This window comes from Podarcis cretensis, assembly GCF_951804945.1.
Source record: "Podarcis cretensis genome assembly, chromosome: 1".
NCBI lineage: Eukaryota > Metazoa > Chordata > Lepidosauria > Squamata > Lacertidae > Podarcis > Podarcis cretensis.
The window spans coordinates 63,692,835-63,709,616 of NC_137170.1; the positions used below are offsets into that span (position 1 = coordinate 63,692,835).

Here is a 16,782-nt window from a genome sequence, read left to right on the forward strand (position 1 = left end):
TAACCAAATTGTAATCTGGATTTTGTGTTAGGTTAATCTGTGATAGCTTGATGTCATGTGCAAGTAGTTTTACTTGGAAACATGCCTTGTAAGCATTTAGGAAACATCTGATGGCAGCCCTGTATAGGGAAGCATTTTAAGGTTTAATGTTTTATGATGTTTTTATATATGCTGGAAGCCGCCCAGAGTGACGGGGCCAACCCAGTCAGATGGGCAGGGTACAATTAATAATAATAATAATAATAATAATAATAATAAGCATAAGAACTGAACACTTTAGTTTAGATGTGTGTTCAGGAGTTCGTCTGAACATGGCTTGAAGCAGAAAATTATCCACTAAGATTGCCTGTGTCAATTCATTAGTTTCTGTTTAAGAACTAATTAACTGGGGTTTAAAAAGTCCTTCTTTCCCCCAAGCAAAAACTGATTCTGGGAAGCAGATTAAAGTGCTGTTCTTCTGGCAGAACACACTTGGCTATATTTATATACACAAGTGGTATATAAATGTTGGGAAATGAATAAATTGAGTGAAATTTGGGACATTTTACTACCCCAAATTACACTGGAGTTGATCTCTGAGTAGAAAAATATCCTGTCTGATTATCTATGTCTATTTCCTAGTTTTTCTTGAAAGTATTGTTATATGTTTGTGGGGGTCAATATGGATGCTATCCATAGATCCCTTACATATCTGTGATCCTGTATCTTTGAGGTTTGGAAACTAGTAGAAGAAGAAGCTGAATAATGCCCCTAGCTGGCCAGTTAAGTACTGCCATTTACATGGCCAAAGCGGTTGCCCTCTTGCCATAGAGACAAATGGGTGAGCCTTTTCCCACCTCACCTGACTAGATGCTGCATCATCCTGGGATGACGAACAATAGGCCAATGTGGTCTCTGTGTTTTGGCTGATACAGTGGTACCTCCAAAGTCAAACAGAATCTGTTCTGGAAGTCCGTTCGGCTTCCAAAACATTCAGAAACCAAAGTGTGGCTTCTGATTGGCTGCAGGAAGATCCTGCAGCCAATTGGAAGCTGCAGAAGCCCTGTTGGACGTTCGGGCTCCAAAGAATGTTCACAAACCGGAACACTCACTTCTGGGTTTGCAGCATTCAGGAGCCAAAACATCCAAGTACCAAGGTGTTCAGGATCCAAGGTACGACTTTACTGAAAGTTGTCTTTCTATATACTGAATCCAAAGTTATGCATTTTGGGGCGGGATCTAGGAACCTGATGGGTAGGCAAGATCTGTTAGAGTTTAATGCAGTGAACCCTCCCGCCATATATCCATATAACCATATGTACATTGACCTTCATTCCAAGGAAGCCAACACTGGGTAAGTTTTGGAACCCCTGGAATCAGCAGCATACCTGGCCGCTCCGGCTCATGGAGCGATGAACATGCCGTGCACCCAGGGGCAAGGCAGGCCGCCCACAAGGGCGATTGTCATGGTAATCCCTGCCCAGGAGGTGGCACCCAGGGTGGATCGCACCCCCTCACCCCTCCTTCCTACGCCCCTGCCTGGAATCTCTCATTGCTTTGAGGTTGTCGTGCACACAACAGTATTATAGCAATCCTGGATACTCTTAAGTACAACCCACCATGTTCACTGGAGTTCAGTCCCATTTGGGTTGAGGAGCATGAAGAGATTCTTTTTAATAAAGCTTGATCCTCAACAAGTACTTTTTTGCTTGGCTGTACAATCCAAAGTCAGGACCATTTTTATTTTTATTTTGTCAACTGCCCTGAGACCTCTGGATATAGGGCAGTATATAAATCCAATAAATAAAATAAAATAAAAATAAAAATGGGCCCTGTGATCCTGCAAGTAGGGGCAAGTTTTTCATTTTGCTATTCATACCTCCTCAGGAGGAAGCTCCACTGAGTTCAATGGGGCAAAAAAGACATTTCCAGTGTTCCAGAGCTGGTGTAATTTGTTCCCTGTTCGAGGGGCATGTCCTTTGTGACTTACGTAAATGTGCTTGATTGCACCCATGCCCAATAAGTAGAGCAAATTTCCTATATTCTTTAGTGCTCTATTCAGTACACTGTCAATGAAAAGCACCCTATAAACTATCCTTCTATTGCTAATCATTTTTCGGATGAAGAAAGCTCTCAGAGCTTTTATGTGCCATTAGAACCTATTCTAGACATGTGCTCTATGTTGAAAATTCTATACGAGTGAACATAAATTCCTTCTATCATCTCATCAGCTTTTTACAACTTGATTTCTTTTCACCTGAAATTATTAAATCACCAAAAAAAAACACAAATGCAAACTGAGAAATAGCTGCAGATTTAGTGAAACAAAGCAACCCTCTATTTTTTACCATGTTCATTAGGAATACAGTCTCACTGATTTCAATAGAAATCATTTTAAATAAGTGTGCCAAATTATAGAAGTGTGAGTCATAACAGACAGCAGCAGAATCAGCTTAGTACTGTCGTTCTTAACTGAGAATTAGTCTCACTGAACACCATGGGATTTATTCCTGAGAAGATATGCATGGTATTGGGCTTTAAGAATGCATGATCACAGTCTAGCTCTAGAGTCTCAGGCATACTTTGAAGGGTAACTCAATTTGAACTTAGTAGGACTTATGCTTGAATAAACATATTTATAATCAGGCAGTGAGTAGCATGGCGGGGTGTATATTGCAAGTGATCAAGGAAGTGGAAGAACCCATGTGCTGCAGTGAGCAGATTGTTGGAGTCCAGGTTTTAACGCCACTCAATAAGCATAGAGGATGATCTTTGACCACTTGCAATCTCTCAGCCTAAGCCGGCTCAAAGCGTAGTTGTGAGGATGAACTAGGATGATTTCACAGGTTCTGAAACCTTTCTTATAAGGCTTTTTATTTCTGATTTTTCTGGGTTTCTTTTAGCGATTTTACTGCTTTGTGTTGGTTCTTAGATTTTGTATTCTCATGTGTTTTAAATTGTTTGGCTTTGTGTGATTTTAATTGCTGTCCAGTTATTGTTCTGTTGCTTTCTAATTTTTGTTGAATGACCTATACTGTATTTTTAAAGGCAGCACGGAAATTATTTTAAGAAATAAATAAGAAATCATAAGAAATCACTGTAAGTTCATTGGGATATACCTATCTTAAAATTATTGAGAAGGGATAAGCTAAAGAAGTGGCAAGAAACTTTAGGTCCTTGTGTGTGTAACTTTCAATGCCTATCCTCATTGAGCATGTTTTCTTGGACTCTGCATTATATTGCATCATTGACTCAGGTGAGATCTGTATCTTTCACAGCCTAAAGCAGGAGCGAGGGGTCTCCCCACACCACACCCTCTTCCCAGCCACACCTCGTCTCTCCTCATCTCTGAACCAGCCCTGCCTTGCACCTCTCTTTAATGTTTTGCATGGTTGGAATTGGTCTTTGAACTTTGACATTGCCTCTTACTGGCCTTGATGGAATGTTGCTCAGAAGGGAATGCCACCCTTGGGCTAAGAAACTTTGAAACTTTCCCTACTCTCTGGCCTAAGGCAAGAAGTGGTCTATAAGATGTTTCTCCTCCTCAAGAATAAGCAAGTGGTAGTGGTCAGGAACTCACCTCAACCCTAAACCTTTGTGCTTTTGACTCCCCATCCACTCCATTCCAGCTTTCGGTCCCTACTCTAATTAGCGCAAGGTCTGAAAAGCATGGACTGAAAGCATAGATCACTCACAGTTGAATACCCAGAGCTAAGGTTGAGGGACATCACCCACTGAATGTGAGTATTAGAAGAGGCAACTGCTTCATTGAGCATCTCCATTTCTAAAATAAAAAGATCAAGCTTCGCCACTGCTGCTAGTGCTGACTCCATATGGTTGACCGCTCTCATGTTTATTCATACAAAACCAAGTGAAATCAATGAAGCAGCACAGTTGCAACTGCAAGCATTATGTCATCAAGTACATTTATTATGGGAAGGCTTCACTGCTTATTTTCCTATTCTTATGCCATTGTTTTATTTTATTGCCCCTTCAGGCTCTTGGACTTTTTATTTAGATTTAAATTCTTAGGCTACTCTTTGGCCACATCAGTATACAAAGCAGTTGATTTATAAATCACATTTGCTGGGAGGAAGTTAAATTATTTCACCCATTCAATTCAGGATAGTTTCATTGGCCTTTAGAGAGCCAAGAGAAAATAAAGGGCTCAGGAATGCTGACTTTTCCAACTGAGGTGTGTTCAGTACTTTTCTAGAAAAATAGGTGTCGGTACTCACCATGAAGTTGTTACAGTAAATGCCATACTTTTTAAAAACAACCGAAAAGAGTATACCCTTGAGTACCCCCTGGAGAAGAAGAAAGCACTGGGTGTGTTCCTCTTTGAGCAACAGTGATCTGCAGTTGTACCTTGGTTCTTGAACAGCTTAGATGCAGAACAAATCAGCTCCTGAACGCTGCAAATCCAGAAGTAAGTGTTCCGGTTTGTGAATGTTTTTTGGAAGCCGAATGTCCGAGGCAGCTTCCGCTTGGTTTTCAAACAGTTTTGGGAGTTGAACAGACTCCAAGAATGGATTAAGTTTGAGAACCAAGGTACCACAGTACATCATTTCATCCAAAATCTTATAGGACTATAGAACCACATGGAGACATATTTTGTTAATTGAGGGATCGGTTGATTGCCTTTTTCTCCAAGAAGCTCAAGGTGGCATACAAGGTTCACCACTCTTCATTTCATCCACACAACAACCCTGTGAGGTAGTTTAGATGGAGAGGCAGTGAGTGGCCCAAGCTCACCCAGAAAGTCTCATGGCTGAATTGGGATTTGAACACTGATCTTGAAGGTCCTAGTCCAACAATCTAACTACTATCAACATATATTCTCCATCTTCCTTCCTTCCTTCCTTCCTTCCTTCCTTCCTTCCTTCCTTCCTTCCTTCCAGAGTTGTGCTGAAACCTGCTCTCTGATTTCTTGAAAGTTTTCTTCTCTTGTAAATGAGACTTTATTTTTTCTGCCGCTTTAGAGTATGCCACTTTAGAGTTTTGGTGGGTACTGGGCTGGACTTATCTAAAAGGTGGGGAACTAGATCTGACCAGTGTGCCAGAAAATTATCTCAGAACAACAGGAACACCAACAAAGACCCACAGGCACACACCACTTGCTTGCTGAATGAAATGCCACCTCGAGAGGATATGCAATAGCAAAACCTGCACCCCATCCATGAGAATTTCACATAATTGTGTTCTCTGATCATTTCTGGATGCAATTTCTTTTCCCACTCACTGATAGAGAATAGGTGGGGCTGTGGTCTGGCAAACACAGAAGATATTTTCAGCACAACATGACTTTCTTCCCTCCTCCTATTTTATTTTACTCTTAGCCACATGATGACCTGCTTTGGGCTTGTCTTGCATCTCATCACAGCTGGGTATTCCCCTTCCCTTTCAAGCTCCATTTGGCCTAGAGCTCAGGACAGTTTAAAAATGCACTACTAACTTTCTGAGATCTTCAGCATCTTAATTATCTCTAGTGCTTCTCCTTAGGGCATCTTCAAAGTCCCAATCAGAGCAAAGGCAAAAACACATAGCCAGCTTGGGCCAGAACTACAACCTTTTTTTGAAGTCAATTACAAAACCAGTCGTTCAGTTTTTCAGTAATAGCAGCACCTGCATAATCAGCTTGAAGGACCCCTCTTGTTTGAAATGGCTGCAGAGCTGCTGCTGCCACTCCAGCTAAATTTATCTGCCTAACCTTGTCACACAAAATAACTTGGGCGACATATTAAAGGTGCCATTAACTTCAAATGTAAGTCCGGAACCTTAAGGCCACCTCAGGGGCACGCAAAACTTTCCAAATTGGATTTTTTCAGTTCATTAAAGATGTAATAACCTTCTTAATGCACAAGGCCACATTCAAAGCAGCTACAAAACAATAGAAAGACTGTTTCTAACATGTCAGAGATGAAAGGGGCTCTTGTTTCCTTCACAGGTTTATAAAAATAGCAAAGGAATCTTCATGTGAAGATGAGAGAGAGCTTTGATTCATTACAACCTTTAGTTGACCTATTCACCGGTATGGATTAATTATGGTTTTATAGACCATTAACCCAATATCAGTTCATAAATATTACATCATACAAGCAATTATAAATCTATATTAAAACTTGAATATATGTCTCCTACCCTTCTTTTTTGTCACTATTTCCCTTCACCTGCATTTTAAATTTAGGGGTCTTTTCCAGGATGTAGGCTTCATTCTGTGCCCATTATTTATTTACTTAAAACATCTCTATTTTGCCTGTCATTAAATAATATCAAAGGCAGTGTACAATAAAGCAATTCAATACAAAACAATTAAAGTTTAAAACAGCAAATCACAATTGTTGCCCACATGCACGTGGCATATTTTCCAGGAGCCAATCCCCCACTTGGAATAGCATACAGAGTCCAGGTGTGGGCTGAAAATAGCCACAACTATATTGGAAATAACAACCCCAAGGTTTAGTGTGTTAGATGGCTGCCGTCAGGGAGCTGACTGATAATTTGAATCCACCTTTGCATGGGTCATTCCAGTGGTCCTAGTCTTCAACTGGAATCTGCACATGAGCTACTGCTGGTGCTATAATGTAGCATCCTGACAAGACCCCTTATGCGGTCCTTCATTTTTGTATCTGTGATCCTGCCCAATGACTACTCACAATCATCATTGTGACAGCAGAAGAATAAGAGTTATAAATGTAATGAGATTAATGCAAGGGCCTTACTCCAGGGAAGGAGAACAGCCCACATCACTAAGACCACTTTCTTAATATTCTTGTTTCTTCATCGGCTTGTCTTCTGAGAAATCCCTGTGCTTTCCCCACATATTTGCTAGAGAGCATATACGATTAATGGAAAGTTATGGCTGAGGAAATATTCCATCACTGAAATCTGTACAAGACCCATGGCTTCTAGGAGGGAGAGTGGGTTCAGCAGACTCCTCTGCATTTTACTAGGAAACAGATCTGCTCCAGAAATAGAATGAAACCTCTGGTGCTGGGGAAAAGATGTGTTTTTGCTTTCCCCCATGGAGGCCTTGGGGAATGTCGAGATGAGGAAGGAAATGAATATAGCTAGGTCCCTATTTCATTTCTGCATCCTAAGACAAAAGCTCTCTAATCCAGTCTCCACATCAACCCTTATGCATCAAGGATATACCTTTTTATTACCTTCTTGTTGTTTAGTCATTTAGTCGTGTCTGACTCTCTGTGACCCCATGGACCAGAGCACGCCAGGCACTCCTGTCTTCCACTGCCTCCCGCAGTTTGGTCAAACTAGCTTTGAGAACACTATCCAACCATCTCATCCTCTGTCGTCCCCTTCTCCTTGTGCCCTCCATCTTTCCCAACATCAGAGTCTTTTCCAGGGATTCTTCTCTTCTCAAGAGGTGGCTGAAGTATTGGAGTCTCAGCTTCACAATCTGTCCTTCCAGTGAGCAGTTTATTACCTTACCATTGCTGAATCAAAGTGAATGAAGAAGCCATTCTGGCCTCCATATTAAATGCTGGGACTATCTTAACTACCTACTGAAACTCTGCAGTTCCATCCACACCTCTTCTGACCAGCTGTGATATGTTTCATGGTTACTCCCAGCTGTCCATTGGGTACATCCAGAACCCAAGTAGCGGGAGATGGGATGGAAGCTAGCCTGTCTTTTCTCATCATTTCCCTGAAGACCCCTTCCCCTAGATTAACTTCCATGAAGACCCAGAGACACAGCTTGAAAACACTTCCATGAAGCAATACAAATGTAAAGCCCCATTTTCTAACTTATCCACAAATGTTTCCCTACTATATTTGTGTCAGGCTGATGAAACATCTTATAGGGCAGCCTGAAAAGAAGTGGGATATCATCCCACCTTACTTCATCCCATTACATGTACCGCAATACTTAACACATATGCAAATCAAATTCTAGGCTAGAATTATCCATTGGGAATTTGCATTATTTTTTAAAAAAATCAAAACAAAGAGGTCTGGAAATGATCTGCTGTCTGTGTATGTTTCCTTGGAATACATAACAATGTTTAAAAGTAATCTGGAAATGAATACAACTTGTTGTGCCATTTTTAAGGGCACTCAGGGTCCATGTGCTAGTTGTTTTCAGATCCAATTATAAATGAAAGGCTTCTGGGATTATTGTTTTTTTGTCTAGAAGTGTTTCAAATGCTTAAACATGTTTTCTGCTTTGATTTGTTTCTGTTGTCTGAGTGGGGGGGGGGGCAATAGAAAAATGATATATTACTTTGTATGTATTTTAGAGGATTCCCAGCAGCAGTGGGATGAAATGAGAGGGGCAGCTTTTACAGAGAAATACTAAGACACAAGTTTATGCACTGGAGCTATGGATCATGACTTGTGTATATGTAATTATGGTAAAACCAAGATTCCTGACAAATATTGCCATGACACCCTGCCGACTTCCCTCTCTGCTGTCTCTTCTGTCTTATCATGGTCCTCCTTTTACAAACCAGAACAAAAAAGGAGAGAATGATTGGCAAATGAATCAAGAAGCTTCACTGAATAAAAGGGTGAGACAGACACACACAAAATGGAACCTGTTCTTCACAGTGAAGACTATAGTTAAGATAGTGGTTTGATCACATCATCAAGTAAAATACCAATGATTTATTCTCATGAGTGTTAGTAAGAAAGACGTGATGTGCAATGGGGGGGGGGAATGATCTATTTTTTCCCCTGCTGAAAATAATTGGAACTAAGTAAATATACAATTACTCAAATTCTCATAGCAAATATTGCCTTTGGAAAGAAGCTCAGGATTTCATTTAAAATACATACCATGCAAGCAGAATCTAAATGTGAGCAGAGTTGGAAGTAAAATGAAGTCCTAAAGTCAATGAGTTGAACCCCAAAATGACCTTCCTGGACATGTTCTGCTCATATAAGGGCTAATTTTCAGTTCACATCAGAATACTGATTCACCGGCATAGTTAATGGGGGTTTATTTGTTTGTTTTTGTGAATACAAAATGGGATAGTTTGAGGGATTTACCAGTAGTTGTCCTGGCAGCCACTGGCTACCATCTTCCCCACCCCTTCCTAGATGTCTCTGTGATGATCTAGAGTTGTTCCAAGGGGCATTTCGGGGGGTAGAAATTGCTACCACCATCTAGTGTCCATTGGGAAGACTGCCACTGCCACAAAGTGGTAGCAAAAGCAGAAGCAGGGGAAATGGTAAGCCACTTTCATATCACAATTACCCATCAACATTCCTCACATTTGAGCTGCCAAATTTTTCCATGGGCAACTTTTAATTTATTCTTATCAGCTCCCAGAATAAGAAATCAGACAGTGAAGCTCCAGAAACTACATGTATGTGAACGGCAACATTTATATGTGAATCAAAAGCTCTGTGAAGCTCCTAGCAGACATTCCTAGTCCAGGACAGTTTATAATTTATATAAATGAAACCATTATTGGCAATTTAGACACACAGATAGAACTGAAGTACGGTAATTTGTACAACACCCATGAACCTGAATAATGCCTGATTATCATCTCCTTAACTTTAGCATACACACAAATCTAAAAGGATGCATTGAACTGATGCTAGCACCTATTTGCCACCATACTTTTGTGAAGCTAATGGTCAAGTGCTCAAATCTACTAAACTAGAACAAAGATTAAAAATTTGCACACAGACTCACTATTAATGAAAGACAGGACAGATTAGGAAGGAGGATGAAAGGAAAAAAAAACTATTTGTTTTGAGGACATGTGTGCCATGAACCAGTTTTTAATCATAATTTAAGAAATTGTTTATGCATGAGAAGGTGCATCAGAATGTGGATGTGCATGAAACTGGGCACCCAACTAAATGTAATGCAGTGCAGATAGATGGTCACAAACAGGTAAGCATTCCAATGTGCATTTTTGTGCATATCTAATTTATGATTGCAGTTCTTGATCTGACTGGTGACATGCCTAAAAGCTTGCTTTGACATATGGCTCTTCTTAGCCAAAGCTGGATTAGGAACACAACTTACATGCAACTATTCACAGAGCTATGTCAAAGGATGAAATTTGTATTTTTCATTTGCACTGGAGAATTTGGAATTAATGAAGCTAGCTGGATATAATGAACACACAGAGAAATCTCATGAGGAAAGAATCCCCAGAAGTATTTGCAACTATTGTTCACCCTCGGGCTACAGTAGTATCAAAACAGACCTTACTGCAGCCCATTAAGCATGCAGCAGTGCTTCTGGAGTCATTAATGTGCTCATCAAGACAGCATCTAAAACAATAGTCTTTTTAAAAGTCTAACTCACAGCTGGTAAATGTATTGTTCACATCTGTTTGATGTGCTAAAAGGTTAGTAGCTGACTCCCAATCTTTGATTTAGTGAGCAAGCCAGGTCTGGAGATTGAAAGTCAGCTATCCTATCTCTGATAAAGCATCAAATACAACTTTAAAGCCTGCATACTGTTTGACTGTGAAGATAGTCTCATGAAAGGCATTGTCTCCTTAAGTTATGGTTTAATCTCTCATCTCTCAGTTCTAATATTTGCTATTTTAGCCCCTCTCTCTGTTCTGTACCTTTAAAGCACATTTGAAGCACATTCTTTCCCTCAAAGAATTCTGGGAACAGAATAATAGAACTGTAAATTTGGAAGGGGCCTTGAGGATTATATTGCTCAACCCCCTGCAATGCGGCAATATCCATAAAGGGATCAAACCTGCAACTTTGGCATTATCAACACCACACTCTTTGTTAAGGGCTGCTGGGAATTGTAACTCTGTGAGGGGTAAACTACAGCACCTAGAATTTATTTGAGGGAAGGGGTGTGGTTAAAATGTGTTTCAGACACACAGAGACATATACTAATTTATGTTTCCTTAGACTTGTGTGTGTGTGTGTGTGTGTGTGTACACAGTATCATAGAGAAATCAATACAAAAACCAACACATTCATATTTCTCAATAAGCATCTACTGGCTAGGCCAGCAAAGCTGCAACTCCTTGTGGCATTTCTGCTACCACTGCTGTGGGCTTGTATTCCTGACTTCACCATTAAGACCAAGGAATAACGACACAAGTCAAGGTCTCTAGCATGGTGGGTTGAGTAGCAGAAGAGCTGTCCAACCACAGAGTCACAGGACAACAGGAACTGACCAGAATGTGATGCTGTGCCAGAAACATCTTCTTACAAACCCAACCAGTTTTACACCTGCTCCCAGCCCTTCCTAGAACATTAGCAGGGCCCTGATCCAGGTGATGCATAGAGACTTCCTCCCCTCTAGAATGAGGCTCATTCTGGGTTCATACTACCAGGTACGCACTGCACCTCTTGGCCTGGCCACCTGCTTACAGTTGCCACCACATTTGCCATTTGTTCCTGGGGTTTTGGCAATGAGTGTAGAGGGGATAGGCTCTGTGATGAGCCAGGGCACATTGAATCCCTCAGATCTGTAGGTTCCTGTAGCGGGACATCGTTTAGGGAGTTGGTGTCAGAGTATTTGTCAAGATCTGCCAACCAACAGCCGTGCTGGGACTGGCAGTGGGATCATTCTCCAAGCAGAAAGTCACATACACTTCTGGCTCCAGTCTGTTCCTGACACAAAGGTGGTGGGGCATGAGACACAAAGATTCTCACTGCATCCTCAAAACTGTCATTTATTGAAATGCACAGCAACAGTGAATTGCCTGTCATATGGAGTAAGATTTCAGGTATGCTGCAGCGCTCGTAAGAGATTGGATAGGCAAATGGGGGCAACCTATGTTCTGTGTTGTCTCCTGAAGCAGTGACGAATTGGAAGGTATTTTTCAGGTTGCAGTAGAGCAACTTACCTTGTGGCCCATATATCAGGCCTCCCCAGAATGTCCTTCAAACTTCTTTTCTTTACCTACTCCCAAATCTTCTCTTGTCGTTGCCCCAGTAGTCTTCTTGGCATCTTGCTGTGCTTGCAATTGCCTCAGACCCAACCACAATATTTGCAGATGACATTTCCTTATGTGCATCATTAGAGAAACCTAATGCAATGGGAAACTGCCTTTTTAAACATCATAAATTCACCTACCTGGTCATATGTAGCTGGCCAAAGCCTCACCTTCTGAGGTTGGTTTACCTATTTTATGGTAAAGGAGCTCTACCTTCCTTTGCATAAGATCACCGCAATATATATACAAAGCAGCACACCTGGGTTTGGGCTATTAGTAGACACTGAGAACTGCTATTTGTGATTCGAGGACCCGTCCCCCGCTTGGGGATAATAAAGACACGTGGACATAGGATATTAGGTTAATGGGCTAGAAAAGGCCACAACTTTATTGATTACAGCATGTGAGGAGGTATTGGCTTAGGCATTGGACAACAGCAAATCTGACTCCACCTACTCAGAGAGGGGTGAGTCTGATGAAGGGTTAACCACCAGTAGGGGGAGCCTGTTGATGCAAATACAACTATAAGCTCTCCCCTGATGTCACCGAGGGTTGTGCCATGGTCCCCTGCCACACAGAGCATCGGACAGGATCCACGACCGCCGGATTCCTTTAACGGAGTACCCATAAGTGAAGGGGTAGGCGATGGCCACACCTTGCCCTTCCACACACCAGCAACACATTCCAATGCCTAACTGCCAAATACCAAGAAAGTTGTGACGACTGCTACGAGGTAGGCGGAAAAAAACCAAGAGGCCGGTGCCAATTTTCCAATTGGAAAAAACTCCTACCAGGCCCCCGGGCAACCAGAGCGACCAACCATGGGTCCATAGCAAGGTCAAGCGAGAAGCTGTGCACTAAAGGGAGTGGTGGGTGGTGACTCGTGAAAATTGGCAGCGCAATGGCGGGGAGAGCTGGCGCAGCCGCATTTGAGCGGCTAGACCATGCCCCTGCGGTGTCACCCGATTGGGTGTCCAACTGGGAGGCGTGCCGCACCAGTGAAGATGGCAGGGCAGGGGGCAGAATGCCCCCTGCGTGACGTGGGAATTGGCTCCCGCTCACAACCCCTCCCCTCCGGAAGGAGGAGAGGCTTTCATGAAACCCCTAACAGCAGTAGGTAAGGAGACACCCTAATTTTACTGAAGAGGTGATATACATGAATGAAGACATAAAATGTAATTGACTTCGGTGCTTAGAAGCTACATTAAAACCCCAGTGTACATTAGCATGTTTTATCTTGAGTTTCAAGCATCACTCTTACATTCTTTTCAGTTTTTGAAGAAATGAACATTTCAATACAACCTTGGGGGAAATGAAAAAAAAATCCAGTTTTTCTTGACTGCTAATTTCAGTTTATGAAATTCTAAACAATAGATTCTTTTCTCCTAGACAAAACATTCTTGATGAAGAGAATGGTTTGGTAAAGAATCTTGCTGATAAGGGTAGGGCTGTTGGAGTGGGGTATTTTTTGCAAGAAAAAAAGCAAGCCACTGCCAGTTCTGAAATCCTTAGTGTGCCCATCCAGAATAAAATAGGTTTCAGTACTTATTCTTGCAAACAATATGCTAACAGCAGTTCAGTAATAAAAATATAATATCTTTCAGATTCTTGTCTCCAGGCTTACGTCTCTTGTTATTAAGATAACATATTGAATTTAGCTGGGAGTTTCTATATCTATTTCTCATCTTTAACAAAGTCACCACTGTGAAATTTCTTTCACAAGGGGAAAATATCTACTTCTTCCTATCCAAAAGCTGCTATAAATTCTTTAAGTAATGTTAGTACAGTGAACTGACATAACAACCCCATTTCTTTTGCTATGTCTTGTTCACAAACATATCTAGTTTTTTCGTATGTATGTATGTATGTATGTATGCACATGCAGTGAGTGAAATTATTATGTTTTATGTCTTTTAAACTTTGTAACTAACCTTTCTTCTTAGACAAGATCTCACGTAGTTATATCATACATACTCTTCCTGAACTACAGTCAATAACCTTTTGCACTAAGGATGTCATATTTAGAATGTATTTCTATTGTTTTTCATTTACACAGCACCATTAATATACATGACAGCTTAAATATACATATCAGTTAAAGAATAAATCTGTGTCCTGCAGAGCTTACAATTTAAATGTTAATAATAGGGCAGACAGCAGAAAGAGATGGGAGAAGCAAACAGTAATTTTAATTTATTTCTGATATTACTCTAGAAGCCCCTGCAGGAGCCATAAATGCTCTCCTCTTTTTTATTTCAGTTTTGCGCTTTGAAGAGCACTCCTAGCAAGTTCAGATAAGATGAGCAAAAGTTTGGGGAACAATCTTGGGATTGGTTGTTTCAGACAGGCACTGAACATAAAAGGGGGGGGGACACAATGAAAACAAAACTGAATGGCTAGTTTAGATTAAGCCTAGTAGCAAGGAGAATTATGAGCATCTCTAGCCTCACCAGCAATGAAGGGTGGTGTCACACAAAGTTTGGGAACCTGGATTCCATAGACCAGAGTCCATAGAGGTGAAACCATTATGGAACCCATAATGGCATCACTTTGTAGTCCTTCTGATAATATACCTATCTATTGTGTCACCAGCCAGTCTCTAAGTTGTCTTGGTGAGGTGGGGAGGACAGATTTTTAAAATTATTATTTAAAGCACTTTTACTTCACTCTTCGGTCAAGAAGCCCTTGTGAGGCTGCAATACCTGGCTGCATTCAGCTCAGGGGAGATCACAAGGTGTATGAAACTGGGCTAACTAGCACTGACATATTGAAAGGAGTCTGACATTTGCAAGATTTGAGAGTATTTGTGTCTTGCCATGAGTGTTGTTGATTGAACCGAAGTTTACTTACACAGAGCAAGCTGTTGACAGATTGATGGCACTATAAAAATGCATTTTATAGGGATTTCAATTTGAGGAGATAACAGTACTTTACATTTTAATAGTGAAGGAATCTTTTTGTTGCTGAAATGTGTTTATAGCTTCTATTCTTCCTGGAATATCAGTTTTGCTAGGATATGCTAGGATATGTAATTAGCTACTTTTAATACGGAGAGAACAATTTAACAGTGCACACTGTTGATTCATTTTTTAATATGGGGAAAGATAGAATGTACAGCTGCAGTACAAAGACAATTATGCTTAAAGAGAGATATAGATATATAAACAGTAACAGAAATAAAGTCACTTACAGTGCAATCATATGCATGTCTATGCAGAAATAAGCAATGTTTAAATTACATTGCTTATCCGTGTTTTGACTATTTAACTCTGAAAGCTAAAATGTAAAATTGAAAAATAACGTAACATCATATTTATTACTGTCTTGCAGATCTCTGGTCCAGATCCCTACACTCTAGGGCATGTAGAGAAACACTTTTATTTTCAGTCTGAAATGAATGTATGCTCAAAGAAAATTGGTTGGGAAGTGGTTTGTCAAAAACACAGAGTGAGTTCTGAAGGTTATTTTAAAAAATTCCACCAGTGTTCTGATAAATTATTGTTTCCCATTCCAGAAACGTCTGTTTGGATTCTGAAACCTCTAATTCTAAAGATAGTTATGAAAGCTTTTCTGCTCCAGAGGTGTCTGGGATGAGTAGAGTAGTTAGAATTCTATGGTGAACTGTTGTGTACATGAGATACGCATGGGTGTGTAGAGAGAGCATACAAGGCAGGCAACATATGCAGGACTGCATGTCTGTAAGAATTTGTGCCCAAATTAGAATTACATCCATATTTTGTGTGTAGGCGGTGTTAGGATCTGCAAGCATTGCAGTGGCACATATCTACTTAGGACCTTATTATTATTATTAAATTTATATACTGTCCTTCATCTGAAGATCACAGGACAGTTTACAGCATAAATTTACACGTCATTAATAACAGGAGTAAAAGAATGAGGAGGATCCTGCCTACTTAATGAATAGTAAACAAAAAACCCCAGTCATAATAAAGATAAAATTGATAAATCCATCTATATATTTCCTGAAGAATGTCATCACAATTATAATAAACACACTACAGACATCAAGTGACTATGTACATGTTTTCCCTCAAAATGAAAATTATCTCCATGTAGGGAAAAGCTGCCACATGTGAATCAAATGTTAAACATCATGACTGTGACGCTACCATCGATGCATGCAGAAGCTGTGGCTACATTTATGTTGCTCTCGGGGCCGGCCCACCCATGAGGCTAAGTAGGCAGTTGCCTCAGGGCAGTGGGCTCTGGATAGCTGGGAAAGGCAGCAGATCAGGCCTCCACGGAGCATGCCCTGCTCTTGTCGGCCATCAGCATTGCTTCCTCTCCCTCCCCTGCTGCGCACCTGCCCACTGCTCCGAGCAGACACACAGCAGGGGAGGAGAAGGAGGGGGCGGCCTTTTTCTGTTTTTCTTCTTGTAGCAAAACATGGTGGGCTGGCTCTGGTCACCATGTAAGAGAAACTGGAAAGTACACCAATTCACTGAACTAGAAGGGGAGTGGGGACTTAATTTCAGCCCTTTCCCTCTCCTGGACAGCTCATTCATTCAATTCCACCTTACTTGACAGGGCTACACATATGCAGTCCTGGCTGCTAAATCGAGCTGAGGAATCATATGTGATTGACCAGGGTTCCTGTCCCCTTGTTGGAAGCTGTATGTGTGAGTAAGGCTCAAGTCAATCATTCATTGGCCATGGAATGTGCCTGGCGCATGCAGAATCATTGAAGAGGTGGGGCCCACACAGCATGTTTCCCTCACTCCTTCATACATTCAGACTGAACACCTGAAGAGGTCTTAGCTAGAATGGGATAAAAGGGAACTACAGTAGTCTCTGCCAGCAACTTCTTCAGTTGTAAACTGCTCATTATTTTTCGTCTCATCTGTCATTTCCAAAACTTTTAATGGATAATTATTTCTCAGGTCAC

General features: G+C 41.0%; 1 protein-coding gene across 3 annotated transcripts in view; it reads left to right on the plus strand.

Moving 5' to 3' along the window:
- The window catches only part of LUZP2 (leucine zipper protein 2), a 310,191-nt gene that overhangs the window by 227,841 nt on the left and 65,568 nt on the right, over window positions 1-16,782 (plus strand). For 2 of the 3 annotated variants that reach the window (XM_079969126.1, XM_079969125.1), the window contains one exon: window positions 15,207-15,323. The exons of the other annotated variant lie outside the window; for it this stretch is intronic. In XM_079969126.1, the coding sequence (XP_079825252.1) occupies window positions 15,207-15,323 (117 nt within the window). The remainder of the gene's footprint in view (window positions 1-15,206; window positions 15,324-16,782) is intronic. 3 annotated transcript variants of the gene reach the window in all.